This window comes from Betta splendens, chromosome 24, assembly GCF_900634795.4.
Source record: "Betta splendens chromosome 24, fBetSpl5.4, whole genome shotgun sequence".
In the NCBI taxonomy this organism is placed as follows: Eukaryota; Metazoa; Chordata; class Actinopteri; order Anabantiformes; family Osphronemidae; genus Betta; species Betta splendens.
In genome coordinates this window covers 7,887,927-7,913,930 of record NC_040901.2, presented here as the reverse complement: position 1 = coordinate 7,913,930, position 26,004 = coordinate 7,887,927, and the positions used below count along the sequence as shown (strand labels likewise).

At 45.3% G+C, this 26,004-nt stretch overlaps 1 protein-coding gene across 1 annotated transcript; it reads left to right on the top strand.

Annotated features, from left to right (window-relative positions):
* Nucleotides 1-433: 433 nt before the first annotated feature.
* Nucleotides 434-25,641, top strand: LOC114850120 (deleted in malignant brain tumors 1 protein-like). Its single transcript, XM_055506565.1, has 31 exons — nt 434-554; nt 632-700; nt 916-942; nt 1,032-1,343; nt 1,836-2,129; nt 2,211-2,525; nt 2,611-2,901; nt 2,977-3,282; nt 8,763-9,062; nt 9,154-9,468; nt 9,564-9,878; nt 9,957-10,265; nt 10,367-10,666; nt 10,757-11,071; nt 11,167-11,481; nt 11,559-11,867; nt 13,338-13,628; nt 13,704-14,009; nt 19,943-20,236; nt 20,314-20,628; nt 20,714-21,004; nt 21,080-21,394; nt 22,459-22,758; nt 22,857-23,171; nt 23,250-23,564; nt 23,643-23,951; nt 24,039-24,332; nt 24,404-24,739; nt 24,816-24,920; nt 25,005-25,089; nt 25,174-25,641. The coding sequence occupies exons 2-31, from the start codon at nt 649-651 to the stop codon at nt 25,316-25,318; spliced, it is 8,091 nt and encodes a 2,696-aa protein (XP_055362540.1). The 5' UTR covers nt 434-554; nt 632-648; the 3' UTR covers nt 25,319-25,641.
* Nucleotides 25,642-26,004: the final 363 nt, after the last annotated feature.

Below are 26,004 nucleotides of genomic sequence, written 5' to 3'. Positions count from 1 at the left end.
TAAAAGGAAGCAAAAAACAGAGTTTGCGCACTAATTTACTTTTTAATTATAAATAATTATCACACACAAAAAGAAAATCTGATGTAATCTACTATCCCGGTAGAAACTTATGACACGACAACCATAGCACCAACGTATTATACTGGATTTAACCATGTTAACAATAACCATGTTATGTGGATGATGTGGTTGGTTTGTTTGAGGTCATTTGTTCATATCAACGTTGCTTTTATCTGAGCGTCCCTCATACGTTTTGTTGTCCAGCTGATCTTTACGTTGTTCATAAACCACTGCCACCATCGCCACCTTCGCAATAAAATTCAATCTGGTTTGTCATTTTTAAACACCAGTGTAGATCTTGTGTACAACAAAAATGAAAAAGCCTTTTACGCTCTGTCTTTAATGATTGATCCAAATGTCAATACGCCTTCAGTTTGCAGTCCGAGTGCGGGCAGTTCCAGTTTTCACAAGAATTAGTGAATCCCTACATCTGTGTTCTATCGTTTCGCGTGTCATGGGTAATAACTTGTGAGTTTATTTGGTAAGGTAATAAGGTAAGAGAATGTCTGTTAAAAAAAAGTCAAAATGTTTGTTCTGCCTCATGTTTACTGTCTCTTGGCATCTCTTGAAGTTCTCTAAAGACCCAGTATGAGTTCCCTTCATGCTGAAAAACTAGTGCTTGCTTTACATTTAACCATAGGTAAGTTTCATGGATTAGTAGAATTAAATAGATTTATTAATAGAAAGCAAAGGAGAAAGCTAAAATTTCATATTCAGATTCATTTAATAATTTCTATAATTGAAATTGTGAAAGACTTAAAAAACATTATTACATACCGCTTCATACTGTCTAAAATATCCAAGTGTGGTCAGGATAAATCATATATTAAGCACTTTATGATATTTCTGCTCTAGGCCTGCTGATCCTACCACTAATTACAGGTCAGTAAGTACTACTTTACTACAAACTGGTTTGGTATTATTAAACACGGCGGTTATGCAGGTACTTTTCCCTAATTTTTCAAATCCAGAATGTGATCAAATCAGGCTGGTTGGGCCGTCGCGTTGCTCTGGCAGAGTGGAGGTCAGCCACAATGACAGCTGGGGCACCGTGTGCAATGACCACTGGAGCCTTAACAATGCTGCCGTGGTGTGCAGAGAGGTAGACTGTGGCTCGGTGCTTGAGGTAAAAAAAGACGCCTTCTTTGGGGAGGGGAAGGAAAGAATTTGGCTGGACGATGTGCAGTGCATCGGTCACGAGTCCTCCATCCTCAAGTGTCCGCATAACCCATTTGGGGAAAATAACTGTGGCCATGCTGAAGACGTTGGAGTTGTGTGTTCAGGTAAGGTTACTCACTTATCGTTACAGTACTTGTCGTGTTTGCTTTGCTTGAACCACTATACAGCTACGTAGCACACTTTGTACCTCTTTTGAAAGAAATGACAGTCACACGGCTCAGCACAAAGCATGGAGAGCAGGAAGAGGTTGATTTTTGTTGCATGCATATGTTTTGTATTTGTTATTTTATGAACAAAACATGTCCAGTTGTGTGTGTGTTGGCTTAACTAACCTGAGCTGCTACAATGAATGGAATTGTTTGAGTAAAGGCCTGTGCGTAAACAAACTTAAACCATAAAATGTGGAACTGGTAACCAGTTCACAGTAATTGGGAATTGCAGCAGGGTGAGAATCTGTTAACACAGCATTTGTCATACATCTAGAACCTGTACCTCTCAGCAGAAGAACAAACTAAAATAATTTAGTGGGGAACTTCAAAAAATGATTGCCTGGCAAATGTTGGACATATCAAGCTCTAACCTCTCTGTGTTTGCAGAAACCGTAAGGGTTGTCAACGTAGGCAATCGGTGTAATGGCAGAGTGGAAGTCTTCCACAATTGGCAATGGAGGCGGGTGTGCAGCAGTGACTGGGGCAAGGAGCAAGCAGAGATACTGTGCAGAGAATTGGACTGCGGTTCTCCTAGCAATGCGACTGCAGCACAGACGTTTGGAGAAGCCCATGACCTGCCTGGAGTCAAGACCAATTGTTTTGGAAACGAGAGCTCCCTTTCACAGTGTACCTTTCAAGAATTCAAGGAAAGCTGTATTGATGCTACAGTTTTCTGCACGAGTAAGTGATGTGTTTGGACCTTTGCTATGAAACTTTATTACAATAATTTGTGAGCTGGACCTGTTCTTTAAAATCAAACAGGCAGTAAACCAGTCCGTCTAAAGAATGGGACCCATCGATGCTCTGGGCGGGTGGAGGTCTACCACGACGGACAGTGGGGAACTGTTTGTGACAACAAATGGGATATGCAGGAAGCAGCGGTTGTTTGTCGACAGATGAATTGTGGGAACCCGGTTGCAGTCAAGGACCAAGCCTACTTTGGCAAAGGTCAGGATCAGATGTGGTTGGATGACATCGACTGTATTGGTAATGAGAAGAGCCTGACTGACTGCCCACATGGAGGCCTCGGACAAACTGACTGTAGCCACTCTGAAGATGCAGGTGTCATATGCTCAGGTAACAAAATACACACCATTTATAACAATGATGACTTTGAGAAGCTATGAATATCACGTTCACCTGCTTTATCTTTACCTTTCAGAAAATGTCAGACTGGTTGATGGACCAGACTCGTGCTCTGGCAGACTGGAGGTCTTCCACAACGATAAATGGGGGAGGATCTGTTCAAATAACTGGAGCAGCAAAGAAGCTGCAATGATGTGTAAAGAACTCAACTGTGGCATTCCCAAAAAAACCCAAGAGAACTTTGGCGCTGGTAGCAGTGAGCTGGGAACTTATACGAGCACATGCTCTGAAAGTGTGAGCTCCATCGCCCAGTGCACACTTCAACAGCACTCTGGAACATGTGACAGTGTTTCTGTTTCGTGTGCAGGTAAGAGAAAAGTTGCTAAAGATGCGAGCCGCATGTGACTGGACGGTTAACTGAACAGTGTGATCCTGTCCTCAGAGCTGAAGCTTGTGAACGGCACAAACCGCTGCTCCGGCAGAGTGGAGATTCTGCATGACGGCCAGTGGGGAACAGTATGCGATGATGACTTTGACATGAGAGACGCCCAGGTGGTGTGCAGGACCATGGACTGTGGGTCACCTCAGACCATCAAGCACAATGGTTTCTTTGGTGAAGGTGAAGGTCAGATATGGCTGGATGATGTAAACTGCTCCGGCAATGAGACATCTATTGTGCACTGCCAACACCGGTCCTTTGGAGAGAGTAACTGTGGCCACGGAGAGGACGTTGGTGTGATATGTTCAGGTATGATGTGATCATGCCTTCACGTATTATCAGTAACACAAACACACGTTTCATTAAAGTAACATAATGTACTAGAGTAAGCAAATCACATTAGTAATACAAATCCTAAATTGTGTCCAAATTTATTAACTAAGTATTACAAAAAAGTACCCTTTGTGGTTTTTCCTACATACCCTTTAAAGCCCGCCCATCCATCCGACCATCCATCTCATCTAATCTCATCTCATCTCTTCTCCGGTGCATGCTGGGAGCGTGGTGAGAGCGCAAGTGTTTGAACAGGTGTGGAGTGTGTGGAGTTGGTGAATGAGATCGGGACATTTCTGGATACTATTCTATGTTTCTTTCTTCGGTGACAAGGTAATTAAACTTGTTTCTAACTTGTTTGAGGATCAGGTGTGAGCGGTAGTCGGCTGTTTGCAGGTGGTCATGGCGTCCCTCCCAGGGACAGACAGTCGGAGGGGCAGAACGAACGTGAGGGAGAGCGAGAAGACGTAGATGGTCAGCAGCAGTCTGCTGAGGAGAACGTCGGTGCTGGTGGGAGTCAGGGGGACACGGAGCAGGGAAACTGCACCGCAGGTCCATCTAGAACAGGGGGGGAGGAGCGCAGCGAAGAGGCGCTGAACGAAACAAACAGTAAACAGGAAGCGGAAGCTGCGGGGGATCAGGGTGTCGGGTTGGATGAAACGGGGGAAGGAACAGCGGAAAACGAGGAAGAACAGATGATTGACGATGACACGATGTCACAGTTCTCTGACGTAGCCTCGCAGGAGGATGTGCAGTCGTATTCATTGTCTGAGATTAATGAGTTTTTGGACGAGACCTATGGCAGACAGTCGGTAGAGGTGACTGAATTCTTCTCTAATGTGGACGTTTTTATTCGCTCTGTTATGAAAGAGATGAGGAAGGCCACTTACGATCAACTAAGTAAACAAAAGAGATTCCGATTAAAAAAGTTACTGACAAAATTAAGGAAAGAGAAGAGGGACAAGCGTTTCGAAATGAATAAAACAGTATAAAGTATTCTTAAACGACCCTAGTTGCCATGGCTAAATTTTGCATTCCCACTGGATTCACTGCTTCCTTCTGTTCCTTCTGTCTCTGTTTTTTCCTACTCTTCATGGAGAGGCTGAGGATTGGAACACTCAACATTAATGGAGGGAGGGACAGGGAGAGGCGGGCCACGGTTTTTGAGCTAATCAAGGCCAAAAGCATAGATGTGCTTTTTTTACAAGAGACACACAGCACAACCGAAAATGAAACCGATTGGGCAGCTGAGTGGAAAGGGCAGCTTTTCCTGAGCCATGGCTCCAATCTAAGTTCAGGGGTGGCTGTTCTTTTTTCTCCATTTGTAAAATTAACAGAGGTGGGAATACGTGAGGTTGAGTCTGGCAGGGTTCAGGTAGTGGAGGCAAAAATTAGAGGGTTATCTTTTAAGTTTATAAATGTTTACACATAATTCCGGTTCACGCAGGTTGGAGCAGTTTCGGAAGCTGCGTGACACCCTGAAGCAGGTAGATGGCAGTTCTATAGTCATTTTAGGGGGCGATTGGAACTGTACCACACACCCTCAGATGGATAGGAATACGGGGGAACCACATTTACCATCTGCCTCCCTGCTGTCGGAGGTAACGACTGAAGCAGATATGGTGGACGTCTGGAGGGTTTTTAACCTAGATGTTAAACAATACACATGGGTCAGGGTGACTGAAGGAAGTGTTAGGGCGGCCAGATTAGACAGGATTTATATGGACAAGAAGTACTGTAATCTACTGACTGCATCCACAATATCACCAGTGGGGTTTTCGGACCACCATTTGATGACAACAGACCTGTCGCTGGTTGCACGTCGTCAGCGATGTCCTTATTGGCAGTTTAATGTTAAGTTAGACCATGATAAAGTCTTTTGTGAAGCTTTTGCTGAGTTTTGGAGTCAGCGGAAGCTGAGGAGGGGAGAATTTGAGAATCTGGGCCTATGGTGGGGGGTTGGGAAGTCTCAGATCAAAACCTTTTGTGAACAATATATGATGCATACCTCAAATCTAGAAAGAAACTACATAAACAAGTTGGAGAAAGAGATAAGGGTGTTGGAGGAAGAGTTAATAGGTGGGGCGAGAGAAAACAGCAAAACTTTGAAGACCACGAAAGACCTATTAAGCCAGTTTATGAATGAGAAAGCTAAGAGGGCTTTAATAAGGAATAGAATTTCAACTGTTAGAGATATGGATGCCCCGACAGCTTTTTTCTTTCATCTGGAAAAGAAAGTGCGGGAGGAAAATGTGATGAAACATCTAAAACTACAGAATGGATCAATAACTACAGAGCCTGCCATGATGAGAAGAATCGCCATTGACTTATACACGGAGCTGTTCGGGGCAGGCAGTTGCAGACCGGACTGTGCAAAGGCGCTCCAGGAGGGACTGCCAAAGCTGACAGAGAGCCAGTCTTCCGTGCTGGAGCAAGGAATCTCATTGGATGAGATGGCTAAAGCAGTGCAACAGCTAGGCAGCGGTCGATCAGGGGGATAGATGGTCTCCCTGCGGAGTTCTTCAAGTGCTTTGGGATGTTTTGGGAAAAGACTTGGTTGAAGTCTTTGTAGACTGCATGGATTCTGGGAGGCTGCCGACCAGTTGCACAAGGGCCATAGTGACACTTCTGCCCAAAAAAGGAGACCTTGGGCTGTTGAAGAACTGGAGACCAGTGTCACTGTTATGTACTGATTACAAAATATTTGCCAAATGCCTTGCAAACAGACTAAAAGAGTGCGTTGGGTCGATTGTGCATAAGAGCCAATCATATTGCGTACCCAATCGGACTATAATGGACAATTTGTTTTTTGCGTGATATTATTGACCTGTCTAAAGTAAATGATTTGGATGTGGGTGTTCTTTCACTAGATCAGGAGAAGGCTTTTGATAGAGTTGACCATGGGTATCTTTTTGGCACTTTAGGTGCGTTCGGAATTGGAGAGAAATTTATCTCTTGGCTAAAAACACTCTATGGCGAGGCCACTGTCTTAATCAAGGTCGGAGGAGGTCTTAGCAGAGCGATACCGGTTCAGAGGGGGATAAGACAGGGCTGCCCATTATCGGGGTTGCTATACGGACTGTCAATTGAGCCCCTCTTGCATCATCTTAGACAGGATCTTGAGGGGGTGTGTCTTCACAAGGACCTTCCATCCAGGGTCAGTTTGTCAGCCTATGCGGATGATGTCACCATTTTTATAACAGGACAGAGGGACATTCAGGTTCTCGAACAGAAATTGGCAGTTTACGAACAAGCTTCTTCAGCCAGGGTAAATTGGGCCAAGAGTGAAGGTATCATCTTGGGAGGTTGGAGAGGTAAAGCGCAGCCAGTTTTACCTGAAGGGCTGCAATGGGGCACAGAGGGGATAAAAAGCCTGGGTGTTTTTTTTTGGTAGTGGAGGCTTTCAGAAAAAGAATTGGGAAGGGTTGATTGAAAAAGTGCCACTGCCCGACTGTCTAAGTGGACCTGGATCCGCCCTCAGTTGTCTTATAGGGGAAGGGCCCTGGTGGTTAATAACCTGGCTGCTTCCATGCTTTGGCATAAATTCACTGTGATGGAGCCTCCGGAAACACTAGTGAAGGAAATCCAGAAGAGGCTAGTGGATTTCTTCTGGGGAGGTGTGCACTGGACTCGGGCGGCATTGCTATATTTGCCATTGTCAGAAGGAGGCCAGGGATTGGTGGACCTGAAGAGTCGTGTGGCAGCCTTTCGCCTGCAGAGTGCTCAACGGTACTTATACCACGATCCGCAAATGTGGACGGAAACAGCGACGGTACTCCTCCGCAGAGTAATGGATTTACAATATGATAGACACTTGTTTTTACTGGATTTGAGTAAAGTTGATCCTTCCCGGGCTTCACCCTTTTATCAGTCAATGATTCGGGTGTGGACGAAGACAATAAAGATTAATAGAGACTGCGAAATGTTCTATAGATGTGTGGCAGAGGAGCCCCTGTTCTTCAACCCGCTAATCCAGTGCAGGAGCCTTTTGTCAGTAACTGTACAGAAGATGCTGGTGTCGGCCGGGGTGACAAAGTTGCAGGGGCTGATGGACGATGGGAATTGGATCGCTGCCACAACGCTGAGCCAGAAGACAGGGTCCAGATCAACAAGGTTTCTGCAGAAGTTGATGGAAGAGGTGAGGGCCAGTCTGCCTGGTCCTTTTAGAGAAGCCATAGGAAGATCCGTGGCGAAGGACGAACTGATCGACTGGCCAGCTTTTCCTCCATTGGGAGTTAGTGCTGCCACAGGGGAAGGAGGTGAGAGAGAGGGGGCATTGTTGTCCTTTCGGGCACCTGAGCTAACAGAACTATCAACGACACTGAGGAAATCCCTTTATTGGTTAGCGGTGAAGGTAAACAACAGAGGCTGGTCTTGTGGATTTGCCAGAGTCGAAGTGGTCGGGTGTGTTGCCACCAGGTTCTTCTCCTAGAGGCAGCTGGAGGTCCCTGTATAAGCCTCCTATGGAGAAGCGCACTGCAGATCTACAGTGGAGGATTATACACGGGGCTGTGGCTACGAACAGACATGTGGCACATTTTGATAGGACAGTGGGTGGAGAGTGTTCTTTTTGTTCAACAGAGGAGAGCTTGCAGCACCTCTGGCTCGATTGTCCCAGACTGACTTCTTTTTTTTACCTATTAGCACGGTGGTTCGAGGGGATGGAGCAAGATCTAGAGAGGGAAGTTTTCATCTTTGGTCCCGTTTACAGGGCTTCCCAAAGACAGAGGGTCTGTCTGTTAAATTTCCTCATTGGACAGGCAAAAATGAGCATTTGGATTACAAGGAGGAACAAAATGAAAGGGGTGGGATGTTCAGACGTTGAACTTTTGTTTAAAAGCCTGGTGGCCTCAAGGTTAAAAGTTGAGTTTGCCTATTATAAGATGGTGTCAGATTTAGATAGTTTTGTTTTTCATTGGGGATATAAGGGTGTGTTGTGTTCGGTGAACCAAGGCCTGCTTGTCCTTAAATTTTGACAAAATTTGAATGAGTGAGAAACACATAGATTATTTATTATTATTGTTATTATGTTTTGTTCTTTATTATTTTGAAAAGTGTTTTTTGATTCCTTATTTTTGATTACATTTTTTAAATTGATGTTTTCCTGTAAATATTTATGTGTGAATTAAACGTCTTGTTAAAGGTCAAAGGTCTCTTCTCTTCTCTTCTCTTCTCTTCTCTTCTCTTCTCTTCTCTTCTCTTCTCTTCTCTTCTCTCTTTCCGTCACCTGCACCTGTCCACTCTCTGCTCCCGCCCCTCTGCCATTCACCATCCCAGCATCCAGACAGGACCCTTCATTGTCCAATCTCAACAAAAGTTAAAACTATATTAGGTTGTATACACCACAGCTACACAAATAAATTAATAGAACATAAATACACACAACAAAGAAACCTTATAAGGCTTTTAGTAGAATAGGGCTACATAACTGCTGATTCTGTCTTGTTTGCTTCCAGCTACCACTCGACTGCTTAATGGCAGTGACCACTGCTCAGGCAGGGTGGAGGTCCACTACAATGGTCACTGGTCACCAGCGTATGACATCAACTGGGGAATGAATGAAGCCAGAGTGGTCTGCCGAGAAATTAACTGTGGAGATCCTGTCCAGGCCACAGGCTCATTTGTTGAGAGCGGAGATCTGAGGGGGTATAAGATCAGCTGTGGTGGAGGGGAGAGCTCGCTAACACAGTGCACAGTCGGAGACTACGTCAGACCTAGCAGCGATGGAATCCAGGAGGCGATGGTCCAATGTTCAGGTTTGAATTTACTCAGCATTCAAGGCAATAAAAGTGAACAGACGAAGACATACACCGATGCATGACTTTGCCTGTCTTCTATGATTTCCAGGCAATGTGAAATTATCTAATGGGCCGACTCGCTGCGCTGGAACAGTGGAGCTGTACGACAAAGGCCAGTGGGGCACTTTGTGCTCTGATACCTGGGATATGAAAGATGCAACAGTGGTGTGCAGGCAGCTGGGGTGTGGAAAAGCCCATAAAATTAGTATCAACTATGAGTCTGGGCATCGCATCAGACAAACCTGGGTGGAACAAATTGAATGTATTGGACTAGAGGTTGCGTTGTCACATTGCCCACAACGACTTTTACAAGACAGAGACAGAACTTGCAACACAACTTCACTTGCCAGTGTTGTCTGCACAGGTAGCGCATGATGTAGTCTGTAAATTGAGCCTTTAAAGATTTCGACCCAAAGCTGGAGATCATTTTATTACTCAGTCAGTTTACTTGTCTTGCAGAAAATCTGGAGGTGCGGCTGGTTAATGATGAGAATGAGTGCTCTGGCAGAGTAGAGGTCCGACATGGTGCGGACTGGAAAACGGTGTGTGACACAGACTGGACCATGAAGAAGGCTGAGGTGGTGTGTGAGCTGCTGGAGTGTGGCCACGCCATTAATGCAACCGGCGCTGCTGCATTCGGCCAAGGCAGCGGGTCAGTGGTGGACACCAAGGATTCCTGCTTTGACAATGTGACGGCTCTGCAGCAATGCTCGGTCAAAGGTTTCACAGCGGGAACATGTGGGCAGGAACACGATGCTGGCGTTGTGTGTGTTGGTGAGTATGCACAGATGATGTCCTCATTAAGATCAGGATGGATGCCAATTCTGAAAATTTTACGTGTTTTTCATTCAGCACAGCTTCGTTTGGTCAGCAGTCTCAGCCAATGCGCCGGCAGAGTGGAGATCCTCCATAAAGGCCAGTGGGGGACTGTGTGTGATGACGGGTGGGACATGAACAACGCTAACGTAGCGTGCAAGCAGCTCGGCTGTGGCCTCGCGGTGTCTGCTCCCGCGTCTGCCCACTTCGGTGAAGGCACTGGACCGATATGGCTCGACAACGTGGAGTGTTCGGGTCAAGAGGCCGCTCTCAGCCACTGCAAGCATCCTGGGTTTGGAGAAAATAACTGTGGGCACGGTGAAGACGCTGGTGTTATCTGTTCAGGTAAGAGGGTTGTTCTGTAAAGGAAATAACATGTAGAACCTTATGAGGCTTTTAGTAGAATAGGGCTACATATCTGCTGATTCTGTCTTTTTTGCTTCCAGCTACCACTCGACTGCTTAATGGTACTGACCACTGCTCAGGCAGGGTGAAGGTCCACTACAATGGCCACTGGTCACCAGTGTATGACATCAACTGGGGAATGAATGAAGCCAGAGTGGTCTGCCGAGAAATTAACTGTGGAGAGCCCATCCAGGCCGCAGGCTCGTTTGTTGAGAGTGGAGATCTCAGGGGGTATAACATCAGCTGTGGTGGAGGGGAGAGGTCGCTAACACAGTGCACAGTCGGAGACTACGTCAGAACTAGCAGTGACCGAATTCAAGAGGCAACGGTCCAATGTTCAGGTTTGACTTTACTCAGCATTCAAGGCAATAAAAGTGAACAGATGAAGACATACACCGATGCGCGACTTTGCCTGTCTTCTATGTTTCCAGGCAATGTGAAATTATCTAATGGGCCGACTCGCTGCGCTGGAACAGTGGAGCTGTACAACAAAGGCCAGTGGGGCACTTTGTGCTCTGATACCTGGGATATGAAAGATGCAACAGTGGTGTGCAGGCAGCTGGGCTGTGGAAAAGCTCATAAAATTAGTATCAACTATGAGTCTGGGCATCGCATCAGACAAACCTGGGTGGAACAAATTGAATGTAATGGACTAGAGGTTGCGTTGTCACAGTGTCCACAAAGACCTTTACAAGACAGAGACAGAATTTGCAACACAACTTCACTTGCCAGTGTTGTCTGCACAGGTAGCGCATGATGTGGTCTGTAAATTGAGCCTTTAAAGATTTCAACCCAAAGCTGGAGATCATTTTATTACTCAGTCAGTTTACTTGTCTTGCAGAAAATCTGGAGGTGCGGCTGGTTAATGATGAGAATGAGTGCTCTGGCAGAGTAGAGGTCCGACATGGTGCGGACTGGAAAACTGTGTGTGACACAGACTGGACCATGAAGGAGGCTGAGGTGGTGTGTGAGCTGCTGGACTGTGGCTACGCCGTTAATGCAACCGGTGCTGCCGCGTTCGGCCAAGGCAGCGGGTCAGTGGTGGACACCAAGGACTCCTGCTTTGACAATGTGACGGCTCTGCAGCAATGCTCAGTCAAAGGTTTCACAGCGGGAACATGTGGGCATGAACACGACGCTGGCGTTCTCTGTGCTGGTGAGGACGAATAGATGATGTCCTTCTAAGAACGGGGCGGATGCCAATTCTGAACATTTTATGTGTTTCTCATGCAGAACCGCTCCGTTTAATCAGCAATATCAGCCAATGTGCCGGCAGAGTGGAGATCCTCCATAAAGGCCAGTGGGGGACTGTATGTGATGACGAGTGGGACATGAACAACGCTAACGTAGCGTGCAAGCAGCTCGGCTGTGGCCTCGCGGTGTCTGCTCCCGTGTCTGCCCACTTCGGTGAAGGCACTGGACCGATATGGCTCGACAACGTGGAGTGTTCGGGTCAAGAGGTCGCTCTCAGCCACTGCAAGCATCCTGGGTTTGGAGAAAATAACTGTGGGCAGGGTGAAGACGCTGGTGTCATCTGTTCAGGTAAGAGGATTGTTCTGAAAAGAAAAAGTAACCGATTCATGTGTTTGGACCTTTGCTATGAAACTTTATTACAGTACAGGTGTTTTACAGGATGAACAGTGTTTTCACAGGATAAACAAATGCATGAATATAGACATACCCAACATCAAATTAAACAGTAGAGCTGAAGGCTATAACACTGTATAAGTGTTCTTTATGTACGTCAAACAGAGACGAGGGCATGATACAATAAACCGTTAGCAAGTAGTTAGCATTATAGCCAGCCCTGGGCTAGTTTGCAACCCACTTATGGGTCTACCACTGTAATACTTTATGCAACAGCATGCTACCTATCACATCTGGTGAGTTATGAGCCATCTACTCATCTAATTATCCATCGTTCCATATTCTATTCCGCTTAATCTCGTACATGGGGTCGAGGGGGGGGGCTGGAGACTATCCCAGCTGGCTATGGGCGAGAGGCGGGGTATACCCTGGACAAGTTGCCAGTCCATCACAGGGCCACACATATACAAACAACCATGCACACCTACATGCAATTTTAGAGTGACCAATCAATGTTTTTGGACCATGGAAGGAAGCCGGGGAACCCGGAGAGAACCCACGCGAACACGGAACATGCAAACTCCACACAGAAAGGCACCTGGTCGGCCTCCTGGAATCGAAATCAGGACCTTCTAGCTGTGAGGCGACAGTGCTAGCCACCGCACCAAAGAAAAAAATTATAAACAATGTACACATTCAAATATCATCACACAAAGTCCATATTACGGGTGAACTGATCCCATTCTCTGTTATTTCTACCTTCAGAGCTTATCTGAAGTAAATTAATAGGGGGCGCCATTTGGTGACATTTTTTATTGCACTACGGCCATAAAACGTGATCAGCCATTTTTAGTGGCTAGAAGTCCTGTCAATCTTGTGTTGGTGTTTTTAGGCCAATTCCATTGTTTATAAAAAGTAAAAAGACACCTCACTTGCCAAAGACAGTTGTTGCTACTGTAGGCGGAGATATGGCTGCACAGACACCCCCCCCCCCAGTGGCCTGTACAGTGACAGATTTGGAAACGGTGGACACAAATGAATACCTTCACATATGTTTAGATTGGTGTAGGTAAATGGTATTTGGATATACTGATCAATTTTTTTGCTGTTTTAGGTAGATAGTAGTGAAAAACATATAGAATATTCATTCACACTAGGAAACTTTTAAGCTCATTTGCCTGTTTGCATTAAAATCCTTATAACTTGCTCCTGCTTCACTGTATTGAAACCAACTTTTTATGTTCACCGATTGTACTATGATTTCATAGGGGTTAGGAGTTTCAGTAGCCTCTGCTTTACTGAGATATTCATTCTGAAAGTGCATTTCTCTTTAGATATTACTGAAACATTTTACTTTTCTATAATTCATAGACACCACAACAGTAACACCTACATTAATTTTTAAGCTTTATCTTTACCCTTCAGAAAATGTCAGACTGGTCGGTGGACCCAACTTGTGTTCAGGCAGACTGGAGGTCTTCCACAACAATAAATGGGGGAGGATCTGTTCACATAACTGGAGCAGCAAAGAGGCCGCGATGGTGTGTAAACAACTCAACTGTGGCACTCCCAAAGAAACCCAAGAGAACTTCGGCGCTGGTAGCAGCGAGCTGGGAGCTTATACGAGCACATGCTCTGACAGTGTGAGCTCCATCGCCCAGTGCACACTTCAACAGCACTCAGGAACATGCAACAGTGTTTTTGTGTCGTGTGCAGGTAAAATACTAGTCGCCAAAGATGCTAGTCGCATGTTACTGAACAGTTAACTGAACAGTGTGATCCTGTCCTCAGAGCTGAAGCTTGTGAACGGCCCAAACCGCTGCTCCGGCAGGGTGGAGATTCTGCATGACAGCCAGTGGGGAACGGTGTGCGATGATGACTTTGACATGAGAGACGCCCAGGTGGTGTGCAGGACCATGGACTGTGGGTCACCTCACACCGTCAAACACAGCGCGTTCTTTGGTGAAGGTGAAGGAGAGATATGGCTGGATGATGTAAACTGCTCTGGCAATGAAACGTCTCTTGTCCACTGCCAACACCCGTCCTTTGGAGAGAGTAACTGTGGCCATGGAGAGGACGTTGGTGTGATATGTTCAGGTATGATGTGATCATGCCTTTACATCAGTATCAATAACAGAAACACACTTTACTTCATATAAATAACTGTAGCGCTTTCTTCACCCTTTTCAAAAAAGTAGCACCCTGAGTTCATACAGTATACTGCCCCGCTAGTGATTTAAACACATCTCCTAATAATATCCCATAAACAAACATAATTCACTAGAGTAAACAAATCACATTAGTAATACAACCGAATTACAACAAAAGTAAATAAATAAAATTGACTATTACCCTGTGTGATTTTTCCTACACACCCTTTAAAGCCAATAAGAATAAAATAAAGAACTATGTGGGACCAGTGTGGTGGAGGTTTCCCATAAAGAGGCAGATGAGAGAGTTGTCTTTTGTGAGATTTATTATAAAAAAAATAAAGGAAAATAAAAATAATGGGGAAAGCAAATCAAAAACATGGATGTTGATTGTGCACATCAACAAACCAAAAACCAGCTGGGGAGACCAGTGCACACACCACAAAGGTGTGATGCAAAGAGCCCACGATCCTCAAGTTTCATCTGCCTTTTAACCTCTTTCTCTGGCTCTGGTGGAATGTCTCTCTGCACCAATAGAATTGTTTGTGCCACCTTATCTCGCCGTGAGTGAGAATGTTTACAATCTTGTTATCCAAAGGAAGGAACACCAAGCTTCGTAGACAAAATGCATTCGCTTTAACAGCCTTGGGTCTGGTGGGGAGTCAGACAGGATGGAGCCAGAGACCGGGTTTATAAGACAAACATATATTATAAACTATTAGTCAGTCAAATGGAACATCAGATGTTTTAAACTTAATGTACGTCAGGGCACAAGAGATTAGTTGTTTGTGTAAGAATGTTCAGTTCAGTATTGCACCTTACTATGGGGTGCCGAATGTAAAAGGAGCACCTATAACTAGTTTTCTCACATTTAACTAAATGACACATGTTTTCTCACATTTAGTTAAATGTGCAAAAGTCTAAATGTTAAATCTAAATGTTAAATGATCGAACTGAATATTTAAGTAGACTCCACCCCCTATTATCCTAGATCAGTGATGCGGACTCAAACACGTCAAACAGTACGCATAGCTCCGCCCACATCTGACTCTGGATCGGTGCACGAAAATACTGGAGAGAAGCCTGAAGTCGAAGCCATCATGGCCGCCAGCTCCGACTCCCTCCCGTTGGGGGAGATTGAACGGGCTGTAACGGCAGGTGTGCGGGCTGAGGCTCCGCTTCAAACTGCTGTTCTGTCGTAAACACCATTAATGGGGAGTTAAGTAGGTTTAAATAGAATATTTCTGTGGCGCCGGTGGAGAATTAGTTGGCTAACTATACTAGCTAGCCGAAGTTACGTCCAGGCTAAAAACAAAAGTTTCCAGATCAGATGTGGGCGGGGTTTGCGCGCACTCTTTGAGATGTTTGAGTTCGCGTCTCTGATCTGAGACCAGCGCTGTTTGAGGGTAGGGGTGGAGTCTACTTGCACATTCATGAATATTCAGTTTACACTCGGCAAACATTTAACATTTACATTTAGACTTTTGCACATTTAACTAAATGTGAGAAAACATGTTGTGTCATTTAGTTAAATGTGAGAAAACTAGTTATAGGTGCTCCTTTTACATTTGGCACCCCATATCTTTTAGTGCTTCTTAATGTGTTTTACATACTATGAAATACCCTCAAATTAAACTTAACCATGGTTCCACCTTTCAATCTGTGCTGTCTCAGCTTTCTTGTAAACAACACTGATGTATTAATGCCTGCGTCTCGCCTCCTGTACTATTTTGGCATACACACAGTCCTAACAAGCTTCTCTTTGTGGAACACGGAACCAAGCCTCCACTGTCTCTGACAACATTCCTATTTTGCTTACTTGTATCCTCATTTATTGTCAAATAAACAAACCAAAACCAGTTCAAGTTCAAATCAGTGGGCCAGTGGGCAAAAAGTCAATATCTGATGGCTGACCAATATTGGGCAGCAGGGGTGAGGAACCAGTGGCGGTAGAAAACGAGGAGTCTGCCCTCGCTTGTCATCAAGTGGTAAGGCACGGATCCTTTAAGCGGTGACCATCCCCCTCCTGGAAGGAGAAGCAAAGAGTCTTGTCAAGAGCCTTTGACCACTGGGGACAAAAACTGAGGCAGGAGACCCAGCCACCATAGGACCATGGGGACCAGAACAGGATCTCACATGCCGATTGTGTGTAGAATAAGGACAAGATGGGTGAAGTTGCTTAGCTGCCATGCTGGGTTCGGCCAGATGAACAATGAGAACCAGGAATCGACGTAAGAACAGAACTAGGCCGAAGACCAGCAAGAGGAACAGTCTTAGGATCAGAACCAGATGCAGAATCAGGAACAGACAAAGGATCAGAACCATACTTAGACTCAGGAACAGATGGATCTAGACGTGCAGCCTCCAAGCTGCGATTGAGACCCAAGCAAGTGTGACCTGCTTGCAGGCTGCTCCTTTGAAGGAGGTGCAGATAAGGAACCTGCAGTGGGCACTGGCTTATCTAGGTAAGGAGCGGTATGTCCGCCCATTCAAACACCTGGCCACCATCTGCCGTACCGCCATAAGGTAGAGAAAATCTGCAACAACCTAAGTTCCCCAGTTTATTTAAGGTTAGTTATTTGTCCCTAGGCTGTAACTCTGATAAGTGTTCGAAAGATCTTGAAACAAAACCAGAAAACGGGTGTTTATTGCAGGTATGTCTGGATCCCCAGTGGCAGATTGGATGAGACCCGCTGAAGTAACGCACTTTTCCTCGACCAGTGCGCCATGGACAGGTCTAGGTGGTGAGAAAACAGTGGCTTTCTGCTGCTCCGCCATACCTGATGTTGAGATTCCCAGGCAGAGGGGTGCATGCGAAAGTGGTGAACTGCTGCCTCTTGCTAATCGGTGCTTCCATTGTAGAGCACCATGACACTGGCCTCGCTGCAGGGGAGGAAATCCTCTTCGACGACGAGACCTGCTCCTTCGTCCCAGAGCGTGAGGTTGAATCCCCCACTGCAGCACTTCCCCTTCCAGGCTTGAAATGCGGGTTCCGGTGCTTGGTCTTCAAATAAGGAAGTACACATACTTTAGTGTTCACCCTACGCTGCGGCTTTGCTCTCTGCACCCCCTCCTGGGAGCACCGCACAGACTTTGACGCCACCCATTTGTTGGTGGACTCTGGCACTTCTGGCACTGTGGGGCGTCGCTCTAAAACTGCAGCTTTCACTGATTAATGTCAGGGGACACTGTTTGTCAAGTCAAGCTCTAATCAGAGAGGAGGGATTGCATTATTTGGCAACTCTGAGTTGCAGAGATCTTTGCTCAGACTGCTGCACCCGGGACCATGGCCCGATTGTGTGGGCAGATGGATGGATAGGAAGTTCCAAATAGGAAGCTTTACAAAGGATACATGCGAAATAGACAATTAAGTTATGCAACATCACTTAGGCTTCATCCCTATACTATAATTATATACTGTAAATAAAATAGAAAATAAAGAAACAGTTAAAAGGAAGAAAACTAATTTACTTTTTAGATATGAATAATTAATCACACAAAAAGCACAAAAAAATCTGATGTAATCTACTATACCAGTAAAAACTTTGTTTTATGACACAGCAATCATAGCACCAACTTATTATACTGGATTTAACCATGTTAACCATAACCATGTTATGTGGATGTTGTGGTTCCTTTGTTTGTGGTCAAGTTAAGGGCACCAAGTCAGAAAGAAAGAAGAAATCTCGTTGGAATCATATCTACTGGATCTTATTCAGGTGAGGTGAAGAAAATGCATCATCATCATATTCACGTGCAGGTATTTTAAGATCTTATCATTTAATCAACTGGTTAAGTGACATTTCATTTTAGGCTGATTCCAAGAAAACTAGCAGAGGGCTCAACATAAAAGGACATCTGTAAATGATAAGCAGAGGAGGAGGAGGCAAGTGGTGGAGACATGTCACCTTCTGACATTTGTTCATATCAACATTGCTTTTATCTGAGCGTCCCTCATACGTTTTGTTCTCCTGCTGATCTTTGTGTTGTTCATAAACCACTGCCACCATCGCCACCTTTGCAATAAAAGTCAATCTGGTTTGTCTTCTTCAAATACCAGTGTGGATGTTGTGTACAACAAAAATGAAAAAGCCTCTTATGCTCTGTCTTTAATGATTGATCCGAATGTCAATACACGTCCAGTTTGCAGTCCAAGTGCGGGCAGTTCCTGTTTTTCACAAGAATTAGTGAATCCCTACATGGTTGTGTTCTATCGTTTTGCGTGTCATGGGTTATAACTTGTGAGTTTATTTGGGATATAAAAGGTAAGATAAAATCTGTTGATGTAAAAAAAACAAAAAATAGTTTGTTACTTTATGTTTGCTGTCTCTTGGCATTTTCCAAGTTTTCTGAAGACCCAGTATGAGTGTCCTTCCTGCTGAAAAACTAGTGCTTGCTCTGCATTTAACCATTGGTAAGTTTCATGAATTCTACTTCTTTTGTGTAGAGCTAGGTATATAGATTTATTATTACAAAACACAGAAGAAAGCTTAAATTACATATTCTGGTTAATGTAGTAACATTTTAATTGAAAGTGTGAAATACTGATAACATTTTATTACATACTGCTTCATACTGTCTAAAATATCCAAGTGTGGTCAGGATGAATAATATAATAAGCACTTTATGATATTTCTGCTCTAGGCCTGCTGATCCTACCACTAATTACAGGTCAGTAAGTTCTACTTTACTACAAACTGGTTTGGTATTAATAAATAACGCGGTTATGCAGGTACTTTTCCCTCATTTTTCAAATCCAGAATGTGATAAAATCAGGCTGGTTGGGCCGTCGCGTTGCTCTGGCAGAGTGGAGCTCAGCCATGAAGACAGCTGGGGCACTGTGTGCGATGACCACTGGAGCCTTAACAACGCTGCCGTGGTGTGCAGAGAGGTAAACTGTGGCTCGGTGCTTGAGGCCAAAAAAGCCGCCTTCTTTGGGGAGGGGAAGGAAACGATTTGGCTGGACGATGTGCAGTGCATCGGTCACGAGTCCTCCATCCTCAAGTGTCAACACAGGCCATTTGGGGACAGTAACTGTGGCCATGCTGAAGATGCTGGAGTCGTATGTTCAGGTAAGACTGAGTTCACTTACTTATCTCTACTGTGTTTACTTTGCTTGACACACTGCGCAGCTACGTAGCATACTTTGGACCTTTTTTGAAAGAAATACAGTACTTGGATGAAGTTGGAGTTGGGAAAATTGTCCCCGGGATATGGAGCTGCAGTCACGCGGCTCAGCACAAAGCACAGAGTAGTGGTAGAAAATGAGGAGTCAGTCCCCAGTCGTCATCAAGTGGAAAGGCCCGGACTCTTTGAGCCGTGACCACCACCCTCCTGGAAGGGGAGGTAAAGAGTCTTGTCAAGCGCCCTAGACTACTGGGAACAGAAATTGAGGCAGGAGGCTCAGGCACCGCAGGACCATCATGGACCAGAACAAGATCTGAACTGAACTGCAGATCAGCTCACGATTTTTGTTGCACGCTAATGTTTTGTTATTGTCATTTTCTGAACAAAATGTGTCCAGTTTTCCTCTGATTCATTCAGTGTTGACTTAATTAACATGACCTGCTACAGGTAACAGAAGTGTTTGGAAAAAAGGGCAAAACTGTACATGAACAAACTTAAACCTTAAAACGTGGAACTGCCCCAGTTCACCAGTTCACAGAAATTGGGAAATGCAGCGGGGGTGAGACTCTGTCAACACAGAATTTGTCCTACATCTAGAGCGTGTCAACAGAAGAACAAACTGAAATCATTTAGGGGGGGGCTTAAAAATAGATGATTGCCTGGCGGCACATGTTGGATAGATAAAGCTCTAGCCTCTAGCTTCACAATACAGCAGCTACAAAAAGTTGCAAACTACTGTACGTGTGTTTGCAGAAACCTTAAGGGTTGTCAACGGAAGCAATCGGTGTAATGGCAGAGTGGAAGTCTTCCACAATGAGCGATGGAGGAGGGTGTGCGGCAGTGACTGGGGCAAGGAGGAAGCAGAGATACTGTGCAGAGAATTGAACTGCGGTTCTCCTGGCCATTCGGCTGCAGCACAGACGTTTGGAGAAGCTCATGACCTGCCTGGAGTCAAGACCAATTGCTTTGGAAATGAGACCTCTTTTTCACAGTGCACCTTTCAAGAATTCAAGGAAGGCTGTATTGATGCTACAGTTTTCTGTACAAGTAAGTCAATGTTTGGACCTTGCCTATAAAACTTTACCGCTATACCTGACCTGAACCTGTTCTGTGAAACCAAACAGACAGTAAACCAGTCCGTCTAAAGAATGGGACCCATCGATGCTCTGGGCGGGTGGAGGTCTACCACGACGGACAGTGGGGAACTGTTTGTGACGACAGATGGGGGATGCAGGAAGCAGCCGTCGTTTGTCGACAGATGAATTGTGGGAACCCGATTGCAGTCAAGTACAAAGCCCACTTTGGCAAAGGTCAGGATCAGGTGTGGTTGGATGATATCGACTGTATTGGTCACGAGAAGAGCCTGACTGACTGCCCACATAGAGGGCTTGGACAACATGACTGTGACCACTCTGAAGATGCAGGTGTTATATGCTCAGGTAACAAAATACACAACATTTATAACAATGATGACTTTGAGAACCTATGAATATCATGTTCACCTGCTTTATCTTTAACTTTCAGAAAATGTCAGACTGGTTGATGGACCAGACTCGTGCTCTGGCAGACTGGAGGTCTTCCACAACGATAAATGGGGGAGGATCTGTTCAAATAACTGGAGCAGCAAAGAGGCTGCAATGGTGTGTAAAGAACTCAACTGTGGCACTCCCAGAAAAACCCAAGAGAACTTTGGCGCTGGTAGCAGCGAGCTGGGAGCTTATACGAGCACATGCTCTGACAGTGTGAGCTCCATCGCCCAGTGCACACTTCAACAGCACTCGGGAACATGTGACAGCATTTCTGTTTCGTGTGCAGGTAGGAGAAAAGTCGATAGAGATGCTACTCCCATGTGACTGGACAATTCACTGAACAGTGTGACCCTGTCCTCAGCCTTTTCATCACTGAGGCTTGTGAACGGCACGGACCGTTGCTCCGGCAGAGTGGAGATTCTGCATGACGGCCAGTGGGGAACGGTATGCGACGATGACTTTGACATGAGAGACGCCCAGGTGGTGTGCAGGACAATGGACTGTGGGTCACCTCAGACCATCAAGCACAGCGCGTTCTTTGGTGAAGGTGAAGGAGAGATATGGCTGGATGATGTAAACTGCTCCGGCAATGAGACGTCTCTTGTCCACTGCCAACGCCCATCCTTTGGAGAGAGTAACTGTGGCCATGGAGAGGACGTTGGTGTGATTTGTTCAGGTATCATCCCATCCCTTCACATCATATCAGTAACAGAATCACACTTCAGTTTTATTTAAATAAATTCTTTCATTTTCAAAACAGTAGTCCCCTGAGTTTGTAAACACTTATTCCCCCAAGTAATTTAAAGTCCTATTAATTATATCCCATAAATATACAATATGTACTGAACTAAAAAAAAATCACAGAAACAATACAAGTCCAGAATTGTAGCCAAATTTATCTTTAACTAAGAACTGCTAAAAATAAAAAGTGAATAGAAAAAATTGAGTATTACCATTTATTATAAAGCCAACGTGTATAAAATAAAGACATATGTGGGCCCACACACACAAGCTGGCATTTAACAAAACAATAAACCCCCCATTGCAGGCCTGATTGAGATAGTGGTGATGAAAACCAGGGAAGACGCTGCTTTTCGCTAGCTGAGCAATTGCTGGGGTACTCACGAACCCAACTCAATTTGTGCAGGCATCCGCTTTCTCCACGCTGTCCTCCAGTGCATGAAGCTGGTCTAGCCCCTGGTAGCAGAAACTCACTTTTAACCCCAAAGTTAAGACCCTCTTGGTCGTCTGCGCTTTTAATCTTCATTTTTCCCAGGCAAACCTTCCAGAACGTTTGGTCATGTTGTTCTTTGCAAAACAGCTACTTTGCCTCCCTTGCTAGCTACCTGCAGCAGGCGTCAGCAGCGCTTAACAAGCTAACTACTTACGCTGGTAAATCTGTAGTCCCTAAGATGATATTTTACTACTCCCTCGTCTTTTACGTATTGTTTACTTTCCGCTGTCTTCTCTTTCTGTCACCTACACCTTACTGCTCTCTGCGAATAACCATCTTAGCATCCAGGCAGAGTTCTACGTTGTCCACTCTCGACAAATTTTAAAACAACATAGGTTGTACATGCCACAGTCATGTTGTAACACAGTACATTTGAGACAAACTATAAAGTAATACATTTATAGAACCTAAATACACACAACAGAGAAGAAAAAATGTAGAACCTTATAGGGCTTTTTAGTAGAATGGGGCTTCATAACTGCTGATTCTGTGTGCTTTGCTTCCAGCTACCATTCGATTGCTTAATGGCACTGACCACTGCTCAGGCAGGGTGGAGGTCCACTACAACGGCCACTGGTCACCAGCGTATAACGTCAACTGGGGAATGAATGAAGCCCGGGTGGTGTGTCGAGAAATGAACTGTGGAGATCCCGTCCAGGCTGCGGGCTCGTTTGTTGAGAGTGGAGATTTGAGGGGGTATAAGATCAGCTGTGGTGGAGGGGAGAGCTCGCTAACACAGTGCACAGTCAGAGACTACGTCAGAACCAGCAGCGACCGAATTCAAGAGGCGACGGTCCAATGTTCAGGTTTGACTTTACTCAGCATTCAGGTCAATAAAAGTAAACAGATAAAAGTAAACAAAAAAAATATACATACACGTATTCTGTCTTCTAACAAATTCCAGGCAATGTGAAATTATCCAATGGGCCGACTCGCTGTGCTGGAACAGTGGAGCTTTATGACAAAGGTCAGTGGGGTACTCTGTGTGCTCATACCTGGGATATGAACGATGCGGCGGTGGTTTGCAGGCAGCTGGACTGTGGAAAAGCTCATAAAATTAGTATCAACTATGAGTCTGGGCACCGCACTGGCCAAACATGGGTGGAACAAATTGAATGTAATGGACTGGAGGATGCGATGTCACAGTGTCCACAAAGACCTTTACAAGACAGAGACAGAACTTGCAACACAACTTCGCTTGCCAGTGTTGTCTGCACAGGTAGGAATTGGGCCTTTAGGGATTTCACCCCAACGTGGGGGATCATTTCATGATGCAGTCAGTTTACTTGTTTTGCAGGAAATCTGGAGGTGCGGCTGGTTAATGAGGAGAATGAGTGCTTTGGCCGGGTAGAAGTCCGGCATGGTGCGGACTGGAAAACTGTGTGTGACACAGACTGGACCATGAAGAAGGCTGAGGTGGTGTGTGAGCTGCTGGAGTGTGGCCATGTCGTGAACGCCCCTGGTGCCGCCGCATTCGGCCAAGGCAGCGGGTCAGTGGTGGACACCAAGGATTCCTGTTTTGACAATGTGACGGCTCTGCAGCAATGCTCTGTCAAAGGTTTCACAGCGGGAACATGTGGGCATGAACACGACGCTGGCGTTCTCTGTGCTGGTGAGGACGAATACATGACGTCCTCATTAAGAATGAGGTGGATACCAATTCTGAACATTTTATGTGTTTCTCATGCAGCACAGCTCCGTTTGGTCAGCAGTCTCAGCCAATGCGCCGGCAGAGTGGAGATCCTGCATAAAGGCCAGTGGGGGACTGTGTGTGATGACGAGTGGGAGATGAGCAACGCCGACGTGGTGTGCAAGCAGCTCGGCTGTGGTCTTGCGGTGTCTGCGCCCACGTCTGCCCACTTCGGTAAAGGCACTGGACCGATATGGCTCGACAACGTGGAGTGTTCGGGTGAAGAGGCTGCTCTCACGCACTGCAAGCACCCTGGGTTTGGAGAAAATAACTGTGGGCACGGTGAAGATGCTGGTGTCATCTGTTTAGGTAAGAGGTTTGATCTGATTGTATGGTTGAATTTGGGGCTTTTAAGAAATTGATACAAAACTTCAAACCTATCTCCATGTTTTCCAGGTTCTCTAGAGAAGCCCCAGATCTCCTTGAGTCCTGGTCCGGAGGTGAACTGGGGCGACAAAGTTGAAATCACCTGCACAATAGTAACAGAGCACCTAGGTGGAACATTTGTCCTGAGAAAGACGCAAGAATCCACCAAATTGGAGAGGTTCTCTGAACATGAGGCTGCTACCTTCATCTTTTCTAAAGTGAACTTTAACCACACAGGATCATACTTCTGTGAATATCACAAGAAACTGCCAAATCAAGTCATCTTCTACCCTCAGGGAAACACTGTTGATCTTTCTGTCACAGGTTGGTCCAGTTGAACTTCTACTGCAACGAGGTCTTATCGTTTCAATGAACATTCTGCATTTATTGTGCAGTGAAACTGGAGAAGCCCAGCATCTCCCTGACGTCTCCTCAGGCCATGGTGATCTACAGCCCAGACAAGATATCTGTCACCCAGGGAAGCAGCTTCTCCATCACCTGCTCGACGCATTCCACTTACGCCGAAGGCGTTTTCCAGCTGATGAGGTCTGACAAGCAAACAAGTGAAACTCAGCGGGCGTTCACTCACTTCATCTTTAGTCAGGCCAACTTTGACTTTGCGACGATAGGCTATGAACACCAAGGAGAGTACACCTGTGTCTACAGTGTTAACATCTCCTCATTGCCCTTCTGCTCCGCTCCCTCCAAGACTCTCCAAGTCACTGTCCAGGGTAGGAGACATTTCTGCTCTTAGCTTCTTTTTTTATTTCCAATCTACTTCATGATCTTTGTCATTTTCTGCCACAGCCCCATCATCCTCAGCTGTCGGAGGAGTTGTTGGAGGTGTTGTGGTCTTGCTGGTGGTGCTGGTTATAGGATACCTGGTCTGGAGAAATAGATGGAGGGCTGCTGGTAGGTGGCAGATAAACACGCCTACATTTTGTCCGAATGTGTAGCAATATGATAAACCACAGGGATGCTTTGCTCCCTCTTCAGGTACAACAGTTCAGTTTCGCAACAGGTTCGGAGCAGCAATGAAGCCAAATGTGGAAGACAGAAGCAATGGAGCGCTTGATGGAAGGTAGGAGAACAGGATGAGGTCAATGATTGCATGATCATCATGCCAGATGTCACATAGTGATTGCAGTTGTCTTGTCTTCCACAGAGAACGGAATACGCAAATAAATGAGTATGTTGTCAATAGTCACAGTACAGAAGCCAAGAATCAAGATGTGGGTGACACTAGCGAGGTCGTTCCTGAAGACCTGGCTGGAAGAGTGTGCTATGAGCTCGAACCACTCGTTTTGTAGTCTAAATGCTGACTAGAGCAATTGTCATACTGTCATACATATGCTTTACTCTCATCTTTTCCAGCTCATTTAAGGTCGTGTTTCATACTGTATTTACTCAAATATGTGCTCTTATACAGACATATATAGAATGTTTAGAATATAAGACTAAAAGTGTATTTTAATTAACTTACACTGTACACAAGACTCTGCAGAAATTCGTGTAGGGATTCTGTCAATCACAAATAAGAGTTCTTGCAACCACATTTTCTTTTTTTCACATTTTGTTTCAATATGATTTGATTTTGAGTCATGATCAATAAATTTGCATTTGTTACAACTCTGAACAGGTCTTAAAAGGTTTGTTTCAATTTGCACATTGTGATTTTTATCCCAGAGTAAATGTGCGGATGTCTCACTTGGAGGCCATACACATCAAAAACACTATATTACTCTTCATGCTCCTGTTAGTGGGTGCGACAAAGTGACCTTTGTCTTCAAATCATTACAAGCAAGAAAAAAGTCACTGCTGGTTCTCATAGAAAGGTGTCAGGCAGTGCATTACAAGCCGCCTTTCACACCAACCCAACCAGAGACTGGCTGTGACCTCTCAGTCCCAGTCCCCCGTTTGCTGGACAAACAAGCCAGACCCATGAAGGAAAAAAGCTTTTTTTTTATAACTGACATGTCTATTTGTTAAAACACAG